The sequence below is a fragment of the Heptranchias perlo genome, chromosome 14 (assembly GCF_035084215.1).
Source record: "Heptranchias perlo isolate sHepPer1 chromosome 14, sHepPer1.hap1, whole genome shotgun sequence".
In the NCBI taxonomy this organism is placed as follows: Eukaryota; Metazoa; Chordata; class Chondrichthyes; order Hexanchiformes; family Hexanchidae; genus Heptranchias; species Heptranchias perlo.
In genome coordinates, this window is record NC_090338.1 from 15373958 (window position 1) to 15391986 (window position 18029).

Below are 18029 nucleotides of genomic sequence, written 5' to 3' on the forward strand. Positions count from 1 at the left end.
AATGGCACTTCAGGAGAGGCTTGTTCTAAAAATGCCCACCCTAACTTTCGGTCCCACCTACAACATGACAAGTAATAATCAAATCTTGAACAGGGACTTTTTTCCAAGACCAGGCCAAATAAATAGTGGCAACAATTGGTTGCCGACGTCCAACGCTCTGGTGCCCGACCCATGTGTCATTCCCCGTGTACCATGCACTGTGTACCATGAGCAGCGTTAAAAATTGTAAATGAGTTGACTTTCTATTATGGTCAACTCATTCTGGTTCATTTGGGGTCTACACTTCAGGAGCAATGGTCCAGGGCGAGTACAGTCAGGATCATATTTTCGTCTCTGTGACACTTCATGATTGGATTATATTTTGTATCAACTTCATTTGACAGTGACCTGAGCCTCATTTAGATGTTAAACACATGAACCAACCACAATATGTCACTATTTAGTGATATTCTTAGTTGGCAGAAGTTAATTTTTTAGAGAGCACATCAGTGTACAGACCATAATACTCTCTGGTGGACAGATTTCCTCACTTTGCTATTTCTGGTGAAGTTATCAAAAAGTCTGTAATCATGTTGACCATTTCAGGAGAAATAATGAACAAATCTTTCCCCTGGTTGTTTTAATGAGAGATGCACGCTGCAGTGGGTGATATAAATCTCACATGATCCTGGCAATCTCTAATCTTTACAGATGAAATTAGTTACGGAGAATCATATTCTTGAACCTTTTCTAGTCTTTATCCCACTCACATTTGACCCCAAATATTTCATACTGTTTCAGGATTTTATTTCTCGACCATTCCTGAGTCAAGATGAACAATCCCGCAAATTCAAACGTGGAATTTCTAATTCTCAGATTAATGGTACCACGATCCAGCTGTATCTTCGAGTACAAGTCGCTGTTTCTAAAGTGATCGCTCCATTGTACTTTCCACCAGCCCGTATTAGTTTTGTAAAAAGTACCCATCTCCTGGATTGGTTGCCCTGAGTGTGGTTTCCATTCCCAGACAACAGGGTCATTTCCAGGATTGTCTGGTCCTTTTAATGAAACGTCATCTCTCTCATCCAAAAAATAAATATGATTTGGGTTTCCTGTTAGAAAGAATAACAATGTAAACATTTTAATATCAAATCAAAACTCTTTAATCCCATGTTTGGAAAAATTAATATTGGACTTTGTTTTGTTACAGTCACTTTTTTATATTCAATGGTTCAGCAATGACACAGACACACCCCTGTGAAGAGCTGTCTGTCTGGAATAATCAGGCCTAATCCAATGATACTTTAGGACATTAGAGGGTAAATTTATGCCACTGCACTCTGACCTTGTGGGCTGGTGGTATCCAATTTCACAATATGTATTTCCAGCATTTACCGGGAGTGCGGAAGGGGAATCGTTGCTCCCATATTGTGAAGAAATTTGGAATAACATCACAATAATCAGTATTTTCCTAAAATTGAATACGATACTGATGCAATCATATCACTTCAGAATCAAAAATCAAGTCAGTGATCTCCAAAAGTGGTCTCCTCTCCTCTTGTGCAATGCACAGTAAGTTGTTGCTTCTCCTGGACCACCGGTGACCAGGCTACCCACAGGAGCACCTATAACAAAGGGAGGCAGGATTTCCCACATTACCATAATCTGGCTGTAGGTCAGCGTGACGGACTCTGTCTTCCCCTACCGCAAACACCAGGGAATTTCCTGAGGCCAGCCTAATTTCCATAATTATGGCGACTCCTTGCAGGGTTCGTGCTCTGATCCGAGGAACCCACGTGGGAGAGGGAGGAAGATGATTGCTGCAGGTCTCGAGTGCTTTCAGCAGCAGATCAGGACTGACTACCTGTGAGGCAGCTGAAGAGGAGGGGCAACTTTTGAAAATTTACAAATTTGGCTGTGTGATTGATCACACTTGCTTCAGAAAGATCTTTGAAACTTAAATCCCCTCCTGCACACCATTGCAACACTGGATGCTGGGAACATGCTGCTGTTCTTTGTGTTCCAGCATTGCTATGGCGATAATGATGGAAAATGTAACATCTGATAACACTTGGCCACTACAAATAATTTGAATAAAGCTGTCCATATTTGGGTCCACATATTCAGTGAAGTGACAACAATCTGCAGGGAGCAGGTCGCCGGATCCCATTACAATCCCAAGAATCTGGCAAGTGTCCTTGATTGTGGAGTTGGTTAAATTCCATGTGGCAAAAAATAAAGGCTCTACATGTCCTTACGACTCCTGGTCTACAGGGGGCAGTATCGGGGTGGACAGGAGTGAGCCGAAGAGAAATTGGGGAAGGATACGTTTATGTCGGGACTCCACCCCATTTGTCCTTGACGGGGTTCCTTGAGGTGGGAGGAGATCAGGTGGTTCCTGCTTCCCGACCTCCTCTTGTCTAAAAACACACCGTGACAAAGATAAACCAACTCTTGGAACCTGACTTACAGCCTCTTTCCACCAGGTGCTTCGCCTTAGCTGTGAAAGATGACAACAACAACTTGCTTTTATATCCTGCTTTTCATGTAATAAAACTGCCCAAGTTGCTTCACAGGAGCGTAATCAAACAAAATTTGACACCGAGCCACATAAGGAGAAATTAGAACAGGTGACCAAGAGCATGATCACAGGGGTAGGTTTCAAGGAGCATCTTAAGGAAAAGAGCGGTAGAGAGGTGGAGAGGCTTAGGAAGGGAATTCCAGATCTTAGGGACTAGGCGGCTGGAGGCACAGCCACCAATGGTGGAGAGATTGAAATCCGGGATGCGCAAGAGGGCAGAATTGGAGGACCGCTGAGATCTCGGAGGGCTGTAGGGCTGGAGGAGGTTACAGAGATAGGGAGGTAACAAATGTCGCTGTGAAAGTGAGAAAGGCACTTAATGTTTGTGCATTCAGATACTTCGAGGGGACCTCTGATGACATTAGTTACATCATTCAGTCAGCAGTTAATCACTACCGTTCCCTGGACTGCATTTCCACCTTCGAATCATCATCTATCCTTCATTTCAAGGGTAACAGTAAACAAATAAAATACTCATTATAACCAAATATTTTATCTACAATTTCATAAGGGAAGTTATCTAAAGCAGTAAAACCCATATATCTGTGAGTCTTGATTAAATAGCAACTCACATCACAAATACCAAAAATAAAATAAGAACATAAGAACATAAGAAATAGGACAGGAGTAGGCCAATCGGCCCCTCGAGCCTGCTCCGCCATTCAATAAGATCATGACTGATCTGATCCTAACCTCAAATCTAAATTCATGTCCAATTTCCTGCCCGCTCCCCGTAACCCCTAATTCCCTTTACTTCTAGGAAACTGTCTATTTCTGTTTTAAATTTATTTAATGATGTAGAATTGGCTCCATGCACACTGTATTCACTGTAAAGTTTAAACACAAAGTTTGGACACTAAACCAGATGTAACCAGATGACAGATGAATGGATAAACAGAGTGATAGATGGATCGGGGAAAGGAGTTGAAGAGCGAACTTACTCATCCTGTTTAAAGGAGCAGGAACATGAAAATAAAGACCTTACTTGCTTTCTGAATAGTCAGTGCGTGATTTCATTAAACACGATGATAAAGTCAAACAATATGAATGTGATTGGTGGAAAAAAGGCACTTACTCTGAGTAAAAACAGACCGAAGTAGAAACACAAAGAAACTTAACATCAAACCAGCTGACATTTTGCTGCAGAAAAATTGTCGATTCTTTTTGCGGATTGAGTCTCTCTGCCTGTAAGAAATATACATATAGTTATATAGATATATATAATTTTACCAGAAAACCACTCGAAGTAAAACTGAGGCACTTGTACTTCACTTCTCCACCATAATTTTAACATACACATGAATGAATGTCAAATGAAACTGATCAGATAACGTATGAATTTTATATGCCTGAGGGTATGAATGAACAGCAATTAATGTTTTCTTGTTCACTGCTGCTCCATTTATTGATCATGTCTATATAATAACATGCTTTCAATGGCATTATCATCACCAAATCCCACACCATCAACATCCTAGAGGTCACAATTGACCAGAAACTCAACTGTACCAGCCATATAAATGCCGTGGCTACTAGAGCAGGTCAGAAGCTGGGTATTCTGTGGAAAGTGGCTCACCTCCTGACTCCCCAAAGCCTCTCCACCATCTACAAGGCATAAGTCAGGAATGCGATGGAATACTGTCCACTTGCAAGGTTGGCTGCTGCTGCAAGAACACCCAAGAAGCTCAACGCCTTCCAGGACAAAGCGGACCGCTTGATCGCCAACCCATCCACCACCTTAAACATTCACTCCTTCCACCATGGGTGCACCGTGGCTGCATTGTGTCCTTTCTACAGGGTGCTCTGCAGCAACTTGCCAAGGCTTCTTCGGCAGCACCTCTGAAACCTGCACTTTCCACCACCTAGAAAGACGAGGGTAGCAGGCGCATGGGAACATAATCACCAACAGGATCCTCTCCAAGTCACACACCATCCCGACTAGGACATACATCGCCGTTCCTTCATCGTTGCAGGGACTAAATCCTGGAACTCCCTATCTAATAGCACTGTGGGAGTACATTCACCACATGGACTGCAGTGGTTTAAGAAGAAGTCCCACCACCATCTTCTCCAGGGCAACTAGGCTCCACTGTTAGCTTCGCAAAAACGGCATCTCCCTGCCACCTTACCGTTGAAATCCATTGAATGGCGTGAAGTTGCTGTGTTTGCGCGGTAAATACAAATTAAAATTCGACACAGAAAGTTAAGTCTTGTCATTTCACACACAAGTACCCTTTTAACAACATGATAATTGTTCATTACTGCCAATCAACCTCTCTGGCACTGAACATTAAGTATTGCAAGTGTGAAGTCTCATTCCTTCAGGTATTAATTGTTGTTGGAGATTTTAAAAATGTCAAATTTTTTTTTTTACTTTTCCTTTCTTTCTCTTTTTTCTCCCTCTCTTAATCCAATCTTTCTTTCCCTCTCTTTATTTCTCTTTCTGAACCTGATTTGACATTGAATTCACCCACTCTAATTTGCACTCTCCTCTCAGTCCTTGTGCTCTTTATTTCTCAATCCTTCAATCTGATTGGTTAAGGAGATACCCTGTTCACTCAGGTCCCAGAAGCCCTGTTTCCCTCGCTGTGACGTTATCAGCTCGCACTTTCAGCAACTTAGTGGCCAAGAATGTTTTGAGCTGAAGGGTGGAGGGTTAAGTCTGACTAACGAGAGACGCCGTTGGATGCCCTGCTCCAGCAAAATCTGGGCCAACAAATTGAAGCTATTCCAACAATGTTCGGTTGCAGTGAGTAAAGCAAATCAGACGTTGGGTTGTATTAAAAAGTCAATATTGTATCGAAATAGTGGGGTAATCCTGCCACTTTCTAAATGATTGGTGGGACCGCACTTAGAATATTGTGTCCAGTTCTGGTCACCGAAACACAAAGAGGATATTGCACCTGCTGAGAGAATAAAGAGAGCATCCAGAATGATTGAGGGAATGGAGGGATTGGATTATAAGGAGCGATTATGTCAATTGAGCATGTTCACACTGGAAAAGAGAAGGTTGAGAGTTGATATAATTGCTGTTTTTAGGATTCTAAAGGGACTCGATAGTGTGGACCATGACAAGCTGTTTCAGAACAGTAGAACCAGAGAACACTACCTGTGCTTGAAAAGGGGTAAATTCAAAACTAATCTGCGGAAGCAGTGGGCTGTAAATTGATTTTGGGCAGAGAAGCAGAACGGGCGAGAACGAATCGGTGACTTTTTTTTGCTCTACCGCCTGATTTTGTCTCCCACTGACTTCAATGGAAAAGAAAATTGGACCGAGTATAAAAGAGGCGGCCGTTCACTATCGCCTGTTTAGCGCCACCGCCCAAAGAAGAATTTATACCCTGTTAGTTCAGTGAGTGTAAATCTATGGATCAGACGATCGAAGGAGACAGTGGAAGCAGAAAGTGTTGATTCATTCAAATACAAATTAGATAGATTGCTTTCAGAAAATAATATTTTGGGAGACACTGTGTGAGTAACTTGAGACATGACGTGGGAAGTGTTACATCGGGGGTTAAATTGGTTAACCCCCAAAACTGGGCGCGGGGGTTGCAGTTTGCGATTAACCCGCGCCCGATTATTGAGATGCAAGTAACACTTGAGATTCGTACGGTTGATAATCTGCATGATTGCTGCGAGCAGCCAGCACTACCTGAGCTGTTGAGTGGCTGCACGCACCAGCAAGGGGCTCGATATGGGGCGTGGCCAGCACTACTTAAAGGCAGCTTTTAAAGAGGAAGTGCACTGTCAATTCAATCGGTGGGAGAAGAAAAGTCTAATGCTGGACCAGTGAGAGAGCAAGCACCAAGTTTCTCCGATGAGGCTCCAGAGGCCTAAGTGGACAAGGCGGACACAAGGAGGGCCATCCTGTACCCACAGGGTGGCAGGAGGCTCTCCAGACACCAGCTGCAGAGCCAGTGGGAGAAAATGACCCCGGAAGTGAATGCCAGAAACATTGCACCACACACGTGAATGCAGTGCAGGAGAAATTACAATGATTTGACACGAGTGGTCATGGTGAGTGAATGCAAGTGTCAAGTGGCAAATCCTACCAACTGCACCACTGCTCCATGCACGATAGCCCCGTCACCCACCCACCAACAAACGCTTTCCATCCGTACGCAAGGCTGCACTTCGGATGCTGCACCTTATCCTCACATTGTACCACTCTTGTGAGCCACACACCCACAACTCTCAGGTCACTCCCACTGGCAGCTATTCAACCATGACAGCCACATCACCCAAACACCTTGCAGGACACTCACTGACACACTTCCCTCTGTCTTCCTGGAGAACTTTGCGTATAACAGCTGGCAGCAGTAAAGACCTGGGGGAGGACAGGCACACCTACACGTCCTCACCCTCATGGAGGAGACAGTGCTGGGGATCATTGGGTGGGCCGTCGCTGCGGACGTGGCCACTGGCGGCGCTGGAGGTCTCGCTGATGAGGGTCTCTACATATCTAATACTACTTCTCGTTTCCCACATCTCCCTCATCCCACTCACGTGCTGCAGATGGTGTCAGCACGCACGTCTTACTTTCTCCACCCCCGCTTCACAACTTATCCCGTCTCCCTTTATCATTGGAGATGCCCAAGAACTGGAGCCGGCACCGTCCGAGGTGGAGGAGGAGGAAGACAGTGATAATAAAGCCACAAGGTCACTTGATCTGCCGTTCGCATCCAGCAGCTCAGAGACTGACTCTATGTGTGGTGTAGAGACTAGGTTAGAGGAGGGATTTGCATGTGGTGAGACACTGGGCACAAGTGCACAGGAGCCGGGGCGGGGGGAATGGATACCACAGGTGCCAGTTCGCTGGAGGGCGAGGTGGCACACTAGTTCTGATGCCGAAGAGTCAGATGATGACTTTGATGGGCCAGGCCGATGGGAGTACACAACCAAATGCTTGGTGCACTGGAAAGCCTGCCAGAAAGCCTGTGTGCAATGTCACGGGGCATGGGGGAGTCCACCTCGAACTTGGCGCAGGGCTTTGCACAGAGCTTGGAGCCCATCCTTTCCCACATGGAATGGATGGTCACCTCCATCAGCACATCTGTGGAACCCACCATGATGCAGCTTCTGATGATCAATGTCACAGCTTCCATTGTAGCACAAACACCTGTCGTCCAAGGTCTAGCTGCTGCATTTAGAGCTCAGACTACTGCTATCATAGCTCTGGGTTCTACTGTGGAACGGGGCTTCCAGGGCATCACAGCAGTCTAGCAGTCTGATCTCCAGCAGATCACTAGGATTGCAGAGGGGCCGCCCCGGAACAGTGGCATTGGCTCCATGGAACACAAGCCTGCTCCCACCCCTGCCATTCCGCCAGTGCCCTTGCCCTTGCCTGTCAGCTAGCCAGACCAGACTGCTGCAGCCCAGGCCGAGATGGTGCAATCTGACACTGGGCCCTCCCGAACCAGAGCTGCTCAAGGTCATCCTCCACGACCATCTGCACGCTCCTCAATTAAAGGTCAGCAGCCTTCCACCACCCATGCTCCAGCCACTGGGGATGCACCTTATCGGAGCACTGGGAATGGAGCACGAACAACAGAGATTAAGAGAATGCACAAGGGTGAAAAGTGTAATGTTGTTTATATCATTTCATGTTTTAGTTTATAAATTTGTATTTGAAGTCGGAGTTGGTGGTGGTTTTTATTTATGTGGTGAGCTGCAGGAAGAAGCATTGTGTAATCATAAGAAGGATGATTGGATGATGTGGGAGAGGAAAGGTGAGGAGTGTAGGACTGTTGGTGATGTTACTGATATTGATCATTAATAAAGTGAGCACGCAGAGCCCTGGTAGACAGGGCCTGTCCACCTTGTTGCCTCTTTGCCTCTTCCTCCACTTCCTTCTCTGTCTCCTCCTTTTCCTCCCCTGCCTCTTCCTCCTCTCCCTCTGTCTCAGGTTCAGGGTCTTGCCGGATAGGCGGTGGCAAGGGCTGTCCTCTCATAAGAGCGAGGTTGTGCAGCATGCAGAATACAATGACGAATCTTGACACCCACTCAGCTGAGTGCTGCAGGGCTCCTCCAGAATGGTCCAGGAAGCGGAAGTGTGGTTTAGAACGTCTATGGTGTGCTCGATGATGTTCCCTGTGGTCGCATTGCTCTCATTGTAGGCCTGCTGTGCACGTGTGCATGTGTTGCTGACCTGAGCCATGAGCCACCTCATGAGGGGATAGCCCTCGTTGCCCAGTGACCAGCCTTTGACTTGCCGTGCCGGTTGAAAGATAGGTGGGGCATTGGACTGCCGCAGAATGAAGGAATCATGACTGCTCTCAGGGTAGTGGACATTGACCTGCATGATGCACTGCGTGTGGTCGCACACCAGCTGCACATTGAGGGAGTGGAACCCCTTTCTGTTCATGAAGATGGCCGAGTTTGAGATGTGGAGCACGCATGGCAATATGTGTGCAGTCAATGGCACCCTGCACCATGGTGAAGCCTGCAACGTGAGCTAACCCTCGTGCTCACTCATTCTGCTTCTCTCTGTCAAGAATCTGTTGCACAGCTTGTACAGTATCTCAGTGACCTCCCTTATGCAGCAGTGCACTGCAAATTGCGAGATGTTGCTCATATCACCAGCAGCAGCCTGAAACGATCCAGAGCTGTGAAAGTTCAGCGCCACAGTTACCTTCACAGCCACAGGCAATGCTGTCCTTGCTGTCTGAGGCTGCAGTTGTGGCTGCAGCAGTTGACGTATCTCCATCACAACCTCTTTCGTGAACCTCTGCCGTCAGATGCACTGATCTTCACTCAGGTTGAGGTAAGAGAATTGGTCCCTGAAGGCCCTCATTGGATATGGCGTCCTGCTCAGTGCCCTGTGCCTCCTCCTCCTCCCTCTCCTCGCAGCTTGACCTGTTCTGTGTGGCCTCTCTACATGCTCCCAGTTGTGTTCAATGCCCAGTGGGAGTCCTAGCAGGGCCACCCATGGTTGGCAGAAACCTTGTTCAGCACACTGTTTTAAATGCCACCAACAGTAATGCAGGACCTGCCAGACCACTCTCTATATAATATTGCAACTTTCTCCAAGTATAGGAAGCTTCAACCAACACGTACAATTGTACCAGCAGCCAGAAGCAATAATCCAGCAACTAACCTGAAACACCTGTACGATCCTTTTAAATAGTGTTGGCTGGAGTGTGGAGTTCCAAAATCGCATCTGTTCCTTTAAATCAGTATTGCACGCTGATCTACTACATAGTCTCCCTACTTTACATGGTGCCAGCATTCGTTATCTACATGTGCGCGAAAGCCTTTACCAAGGTGCACGTCACGCTAGAAGTGTGCGCTCGCATTCCGGATGCCATTTTAGGTCTTTAAGAGGCCGCATAGCGCCATCACAACGGGTGATACGCGGCCCAATTTATCGCCCGGTGTGCTCATCAATAAAACTGAGCTTAATTAAAGTGAGTTTAGTTCCCTCACACCTGTGCACCACTACATTTTTCACATCAGTTGTGTGATTTATTTGGTAGTCTTCCCTCAGGTTGGTGCACACTGTATTAAGCAATGAAATTATTTGTAAATGAGATTGCATGTGATTCAAATCAGCAGCCTGGAGTTGGAAGCAGTCTATCTTGAGGCTTGAACTTATAAGCCTAGAAATTCGAACGCTTAGTGCCTGATTTATGGGCATTAAATGGCCTCCTCTGCTTCCAATATGGTGGCGAGCAATATCCTGGGGTTGAGATGATTTGCCTCCAACGACCAGAACCATTTTCCTTTGGCCGTGTATGACTCCAGCCACTGGAGAGCCCCACATCCCCATTGACTTCAGTTTTATTAAGGCTCCTTGGTGGCGCACTTGGTTAAATACTGCCTTGATGTCATGGGCAGTGTATAAATACAAGTTCTTTCTTTCATGCATGTGCGCACGGTGTGTGCGTGTGGAACTGAGTTGGAATGAAGTTGAAGAGACACTATTCCATCCACAAGATCTCTGTCTTTGTGTTTATTCTCTCAGCAGCACTTCTTGTTCCTCAACATCTCAGGTAGAAACTTAATAAGTAAATGATAACCTCCAGGATTAGACTCTTTCTGATGGATATAAAGGTAATTGCTCACTATAATGGTCAATGCCATCCCTCCTTTTTATAGAGCCATTCAAGATTACATCACAGAAGAATTTGGCCTGTTGTGTTTGTGCCTGCAATTTGCTAGAACATTCTGACTCAACCATACCTGTAGTATTTATATAGCGACTTTCACGACCTCAGGACATTCCAAAGTGCTTTACAACCAATGAAGCACTTTTGAAATGTAGTCACTGGTGTAATGTAAGAAACTCAGCAGCCAATTAGTGCAGAACAAGGTCCCACAAAGAGTAATTAAATAAATGATCAGATCGTGGGGGGGGGAATTTGGCCTTGCATCTACACGGACAGCTAAGACTCAAAAATGGCGTCCGCCATGCACGTGCACACTTCTGGCGTGACGTGCGCAGGACGCCATCTTGGTAAAGGTGTTTGCGCATGCGCACCTAACAAATGCCAGCGGCATGTAGAGGAGGGAGATTATGGTGTTAATCAGTCTGCAACGCTGATTTAAAGGGACCGCTGTTATTTTGGAATGCCATGCTCCAGCCAACGCACTGTCTTAACCTCGCACAGCTGAACAGGTCTCAAACGGCATGAAAGTCCCCCACCAGCGCCATTCAAAGGGATCATGCAAGAATTACTGGTTAGTTGATGGATTATTTGTTCTGGCTGCTGCTGCATTTGTACCTGTTTTTGGAGGTGTCCTATCCTTGAATAATGTTGCGATACTCCACATAGAGTGGGCTGGCTAGCTGACAGGTAACAGCAAGGGCACCGGCAGAGTGGCAGGGGTAGGACAGGAATGCTGTCATTCTAAGAGAGGACAGCAGGTTCATGTTCCATAGAACCTCTGCCACTTGCTGCCTCCTGTTATGAGCCATCTTCTCCTGCAAGAAAGCGGGACGTGTATCGGTGAGCGTCCTGCAAGCTGTTTGGGTCATGTGGCTGTCATGGTTGAATAGCTGTCAGTGTGTGTAACCTGTGCGTTTGGGGTGTGTGGCTTGCAACATTGGTAATTTGTGAGGGTGTGATGAAGCATGTGATTGGAAGAGGTCATACTGATTGAAAGAATTTGTTGGTAGTAGGTGATGGGGGGTGTAGTGCGTGGACCAGTGGATGAGGCTAATGGTGCAGTTGGTAGGATATGCCACTTGACAATTGAACTCACTCACCTTGACTACTCGTGTCAAGTCATTGAACTTCTTCCTGCACTGCATCCATGCTTCTGGCTCCTGGCATTGATCTCATCCGCTACTGCCTCCCGCTGCCTCTTGAGCATATGTCTGGATGGCCTCTTGCCCCACTGCGGATATAGGGTGCCCCTGATTCTGTCCACCTCTTGCACCAAGGCCTCGAGTGCATCATCAGAGAACCTTGGTGCACGCTCTTTCACAGGCCCGGTACAAACTCAGATTGGCCGGGTCTGGAGTGTAGATTGGAGGATATGGAATGTAGTTTTGAGAAACATTTTTCAATATTTTAAAACGCAACAACTGTTTTTAACTGTTTTTAAACGTAGGGACGAGACCTGCATCTGTGTTTTACTTGTGTAATTTCTGATCTCCATTCAGACCAGTATCTCATATTTTGAAAATATCAGAGTCCCGCAAACTTTGAGCAGCCAAGTTGTTGCTCATTAAAAATTCCAGAGTTTCCACCATCACCATGCTTCACTATATTGCAGCACAGATTCACCTCACCATTCACTTCCACCACTTCCTGCAGCAACAGCGCACCTCCCCTTTAAGAGGTGCAGCTGCCTTTAAGTGGTGCTAACCTCTCCCGATATCGGGGTCCCCTGTTGATGTATGCAGCCAATAATCAATGTAGATAGCGCTGGTTGCACGCAGCAATCACTGAAATCATCAGGCAGTACGAATGTAATGTGCTGCCTGCATTGCAACCAACAGGCGCGAATTAATTGCGCACCATGATCCCAGTGCCCGTTTTTGGCGGTTAACCAATTTAACTCCCATCTGTTTTAGGTGTTGGTTGAGTGATAAATATTGACCAGGACTGTAGGAGAACACCACTGCTCTTCTTCGAATAGTACACTGAGATCTTAAATGTTTGCCTGAGAGGGCAGACAGGGCATCAATTTAACATCTCATCTGAAAGACGGCGCCTCAGACAGTGCAGCACCCCCTCAGTACTGCACTGAAATATTAGCCTAAATGATGTGCTCAAGTCTCTGGAATTGGTCTTTAACCCATAATGTTCTGTCTCAGAGGAGAGAGTGCTACCACTGAGCTATGGCTGACACCTTGGGTGTCGGGTGGGTTGGGGGTGAGTGGGAAGGTAAAATTAAAAATGTAAAACCCGCCTCCATCCCATCCACTTCTGGCTTTAATGGTGTCGGGTCGATGGGCGGGCGACCAACCCGCTCTCAGGAGGCAGGTCGGTCAGTAAAATCCTTTAAGGACGCTGTGGGCCTCCATTTTGATAGTTTTTTAAATTTGTGAAATGGTACAATGCTCCTGCCCTTATAAACCGGCCGAGATTCCCGGGCCTTCTGATTCTCCCATCCGACTGTCAATCTGGCTGGCCTGTTGGGAGGGAAATCTATAAAAAAATGAACTACGTCCTTACGTCAAAATCGTTAGGATGTCTGGGAAACCTGTACTTACGGGTTTCCGGTCAGGAATTCCACCTCTGCCACCTTCCCGGCTCCCAGTTAAAATTAACCCCCTTATATTGAGAGGCTTATGTCTGAAATTTATGTGAAACTATTAATTTTAATGTTTGGAATTACAAATAAAACATATCGTTCCAACTCTGAAACATAAACTAAAATATGTCTTTAAGGATCTTTAAAATGCTGGACAATAATGAAATTGTCATGGGCTTGTTTAACTGGTCCTGACTGAGGTCATGTGAGTAACCTGAAGCAGTAGATGGTTATCTCAGTGTCACAGTTTTGGATTAACCACGTCTACATCCTTCAACGATCTGTCCAAATTACTGTAAATAGGCAGCAATGATTCTGTTCATAGATTTCTAAACAGAATTCTTTACTGTAATGTATCTGATATGGTGCTGCTCACTGTAGGTCAGAGGCTGGTTTATAAGGGCAGGAGCATTGTACCATCTCACACACAATGTATTACTGTGCTGACAAAGGGATGATGTGGAGATGCCGGTGATGGACTGGGGTTGACAATTGTAAACAATTTTACAACACCAAGTTATAGTCCAACAAATTTAAAATAAATTTGTTGGACTATAACTTGGTGTTGTAAAATTGTTTACAACTGATAAAGGGAAACAATGATAACCCAATGTGATGATTTAAGACTGCAAAGTGTCATTGCTGTGCTTTCCAAGCTCAATTAGAAGGTAACGGGTTTCAGGCAGATCCTTAGGTCAATTAGAGCTTCTGCTTTTTCCTGTATCTTATTCACTGGAGGAGCTGAACCAAAAGTAGGGGCAGTCGTCAAGCCCACACTCAGGGCTGGCAATCAAGTTTTTCCACCATGATTCATCTGTTCTCTTACATTTTATTCTTTGACTTTTTTACTTCCTATTTCACTGACAGATGTTTTCAACTAAAATTGGACACCACTGATTAGTCAAAGAACTGAAAACCAACAGAACTTTGAAGGACAATGAAAACCTCAAACAGTACGACAGCATCACTTGGGAAACCAGAAAAAACAAATCAAGATAAAGACAAAAATGTTTGTACCAACAAGCAACAAGCAGGAAAGCTTAAAATGTGTAAAATGCAGTCATTTAGTTGTAAGAAACCTCCTTATTGGAGTTTTATGGAGAGGGAACCAAACAGATCAGCAGTTGATGCCCCTGTTTAGTCTAAAGAGGAACAGGGTGCAACAGAAGAACTGATTTGAAAGAGTAAAAGGTCAAAAAGGGACAAGATCTTTGAGCAATGTGTTATTCAAACCACATTTAAATCAATCCTTTATGAAGAAGTATGATTACAGTAAGATTGCCTACCTTGTGGGCAGAGACTAATGAAGAAGTCCAGAGACTGAGCAGCAAACCTTCAAGTCCATCGATACACAACTGAGGTTCTCAGTCGTTGCTCCGCACAAAGTAATTGACGTTGTCTCTTGTGAAACCTACAGACGGATGAGCTTCCTCTTCACTTTCAGCTCACAATTCATACATCATTGGTGTTGTGCACATTCAAGCTGAGATAGAAAATTAGCTCAAAATATGAAAAAGAGGACATCCCAAAATGGGAACTAATCAAGCTCAAAAACATTTCGGGAGGGGCAGTAAAGGGGTCAGTCTTGGGACCTATTATTTTAAATATTATTGGACGATCTGAAATGACAGAGCTCATGTTAAATTGGAGAATCTTCTGTTTTATAAAGAAAGGAGTGTTATACCATGAATTGCCAGGGGCCAAAAGTCTAGGGTACCAGCCATAGCAGGGGCTGAGCAGGACTCCCTGCCACCTCTAGGAATGAATGCTGACCAGGTCCCAAATCCCAGGGATGGGTTCATTAGCATATTTAGGCGAGTGCATCACATATGTAAGTTTAATCTGTGATGCTCCCCCGATCTACTCCTGGAGGGAGGATTGGGAGACGATCGTTCCACTAAGGATACCTGGAGGCCATTCCCTTGGAAAAAGAAAGTGTCTTCAACAGATCTTTGGCTCTGAGACACATAACTCTGATACAGTCTGGGATTGACCACCTCTCCTAGTGTTAGATGAAATAGGGCGGGAGGAGGCTCATGTGGAGCATAAACACCGGCATAGAAAGTCGGGCCGAATGGCCAGTTTCTGTGCAGTGAATTCTATGTAATTCCTTTGCAGAGTCTGGGGTCCTTTCTGTTGTATCAGTGGGGTCCACACCTGCTTTCAGCTGGTGTGATTTGCATTGAATTCTAATACTGTCACAAAGAGCAGAGTAACTGAGACAGCCTGGGAACACCCCCTGACCTGCTCCCTTGAAACAGGGGAAGGGCAGATGATCGACCATGGCCCCGCCATCAGAAAATGACAGATTCCCCCGCATCCAACTATTTTCCCATCACTTGACCAGTGACCTGCCCCAGTTGCATCTTGTACCAGACCAGAATTTTGGATCCCCGGTGTTTTACCTGGTAACCTGTAGAAGAATCTTCCAGTTGTTTACTATAACATCTGCTCATCGAGTCACCACATGCTCTGCATCAGCAATTTCATCCAAACTCTAATTTGAAGCAATGATGGTGAGCTGAATGCTTGCTGATTGGAAGCCAGCTGTCAATCTCCAGCAGGAAATTTCACTTCTTCTCTCTGAGCCTGACACACATACACTGTCTCCCTTTTTCTTTCCTTCCATATCTCACCCTTATGTGCTACTCACTGTCACACACCATCTCCCTCACTCATCCACCGTCTATTTCTCTCTATACATCTCTCTTTCTCCCTCTCTCTGCTTATTTCTCTTTCTGTGTGTGCGTTTGTCCCTTTATCTGTGTCTGTTTCTTTCCATCTGATTGTCTGTCTCTTTACCTTTTCTCCATCTATCTATCTATCTCCTGACATCTTTTTCTTTCTCTCTGCCTTCGTATGATTTTCTCTTTTCTCAATTGTCCATATTTGCCAAGGTAAATGCTCAAAAAAAAATTTTCCTGTCAAACAGGTTGTCACTGTTTTATCACTGTGAAACTTGAACAAGTGCAAGTGTGGCATAACATTTTGCTATACAGACATAGAAACATAGAAACTAGGAGCAGGAGCAGGGCATTCGGCCCTTCGAGTCTGTTCTGCCATTCAATATGATCATGGCTGATCCTTTATCTTAATACCATATTCCTGCTCTCTCCCCATACCCCTTGATGCCTTTTGTGTCTAGAAATCTATCTAGCTCCTTCTTAAATATATTCAGTGACTTGGCCTCCACAGCCTTCTGTGGTAGAGAATTCCACAGGTTCACCACCCTCTGAGTGAAGAAATTCCTCCTCATCTCAGTCTTAAATGTCCTACCCCATATCCTGAGACTGTGACCCCTCGTTCTGGACCCCCCAGCCAGGGGAAACATCTTCCCTGCTTCCAGTCTGTCTAGCCCTGTCAGAATTTTATATGTTTCAATGAGATCCCCTCTCATTCTTCTAAACTCGAGTGAATACAGGCCGAGTCGACCCAATCTCTCCTCATATGACAGTCCTGCCATCCCAGGAATCAGACTGGTGAACCTTTGCTGCACTCCCTCGATGGCAAGTATATCCTTTCTTAGGTAAGGAGACCAAAACTGCACACAATACTCCAGGTGTGGTCTCACCAAGGCCCTGTATAACTGCAGTAAGACATCCTTGCTCCTATACTCAAATCCTCTGAAAATGAAGGCCAACATACCATTTGCCTTCCTAACTGCTTGCTGCACCTGCATGTTTGCTTTCAGTGACTGGTGTACAAGGGCACCCAGGTCCCTTTGAACATCAACATTTCCAATCTATCACCATTTAAATAATAGTCTGCCTTTCTGTTTTTCCTTCCAAAGTGGATAACTTCACATTTATCCACATTACACATCCGCCATGTATTTGCCCACTCACTCAACGTGTCTAAATCGCCTTGAAGCATCTTTGCATCCTCCTCACAACTCACGATCCCACCTACTTTTGTGTCATCAGCAAACTTGAAAATATGACATTTGGTTCCCTCATCCAAATCATTAATATATATTGTGAACAGCTGGGGCCCAAGCACTGATCCCTGCGGTACCCCACTGTCACTGCCTGCCACCCCGAAAAAGACCCATTTATTCCTACTCTCTGTTTCCTGTCTGTTAACCAATTTTCAATCCATGCCAATATATTACCCCCAATCCCATGTGCTTTAATTTTGCACACTAACCTCTTATGTGGGACTTTATCAAAGGCCTTCTGAAAATCCAAATACACCACATCCACTGGTTCTCCCTTATCTATTCTACCAGTTACATCCTCAAAAAATTCCAGTAGGTTTGTCAAACACAATTTCCCTTTCATAAATCCATGTTGACTTTGTCTAATCCTGTTGATATTTTCTAAGTGCCCTGTTATCACATCCTTTATAATATACTCCAGCATTTTCCGTACTATTGATGTCTGTAGTTCCCTGTTTTCTCTCTCCCTCCTTTTTTAAATAGTGGGGTTACATTTTCAACTCTACAATCTGCAGGAACTGTTCCATAATTTTGGAAGATGACAACCAATGCATTCACTATTTCCATGGCTACCTCTTTTAGTACTCTGGGATGCAGATTATCAGGCCCTGGGGATTTATCAGCTTTCAGTCCCATTAAATTCTCCAGCAATATTTTTTTACGAAAATTGATTTTCTTTAATTCCTCCTTCTCGCTAGTCCCTTGGTTCCCTGTCCTCTTCCGTGAAGCTTTGTTTAATTGCTCTGCCATTTCCTTGTTCCCCATTATAAATTCTCCCGTTTCTGACTGTAAAGGACATACATTTGTCTTCACTAATCTTTTTCTTTT

The 18029-nt window shown here is 45.1% G+C and overlaps 1 protein-coding gene across 3 annotated transcripts in view; it reads right to left on the reverse strand.

Annotated features, from left to right (window-relative positions):
• The window catches only part of LOC137332317 (uncharacterized), a 43084-nt gene extending 28415 nt beyond the window's left edge, over nt 1-14669 (reverse strand). For 2 of the 3 annotated variants that reach the window (XM_067996055.1, XM_067996054.1), the window contains exons 1-3: nt 14551-14669; nt 3636-3745; nt 750-1091 (exon numbers count right to left, since the gene is read on the reverse strand). In XM_067996055.1, coding sequence (XP_067852156.1) covers nt 750-1091; nt 3636-3696 — 403 coding nt within the window. In that variant the 5' untranslated portion in view covers nt 3697-3745; nt 14551-14669. The remainder of the gene's footprint in view (nt 1-749; nt 1092-3635; nt 3746-14550) is intronic. The other variant, XM_067996057.1, reaches the window with a different exon arrangement.
• Between the last annotated feature and the right edge of the window lie 3360 nt (nt 14670-18029).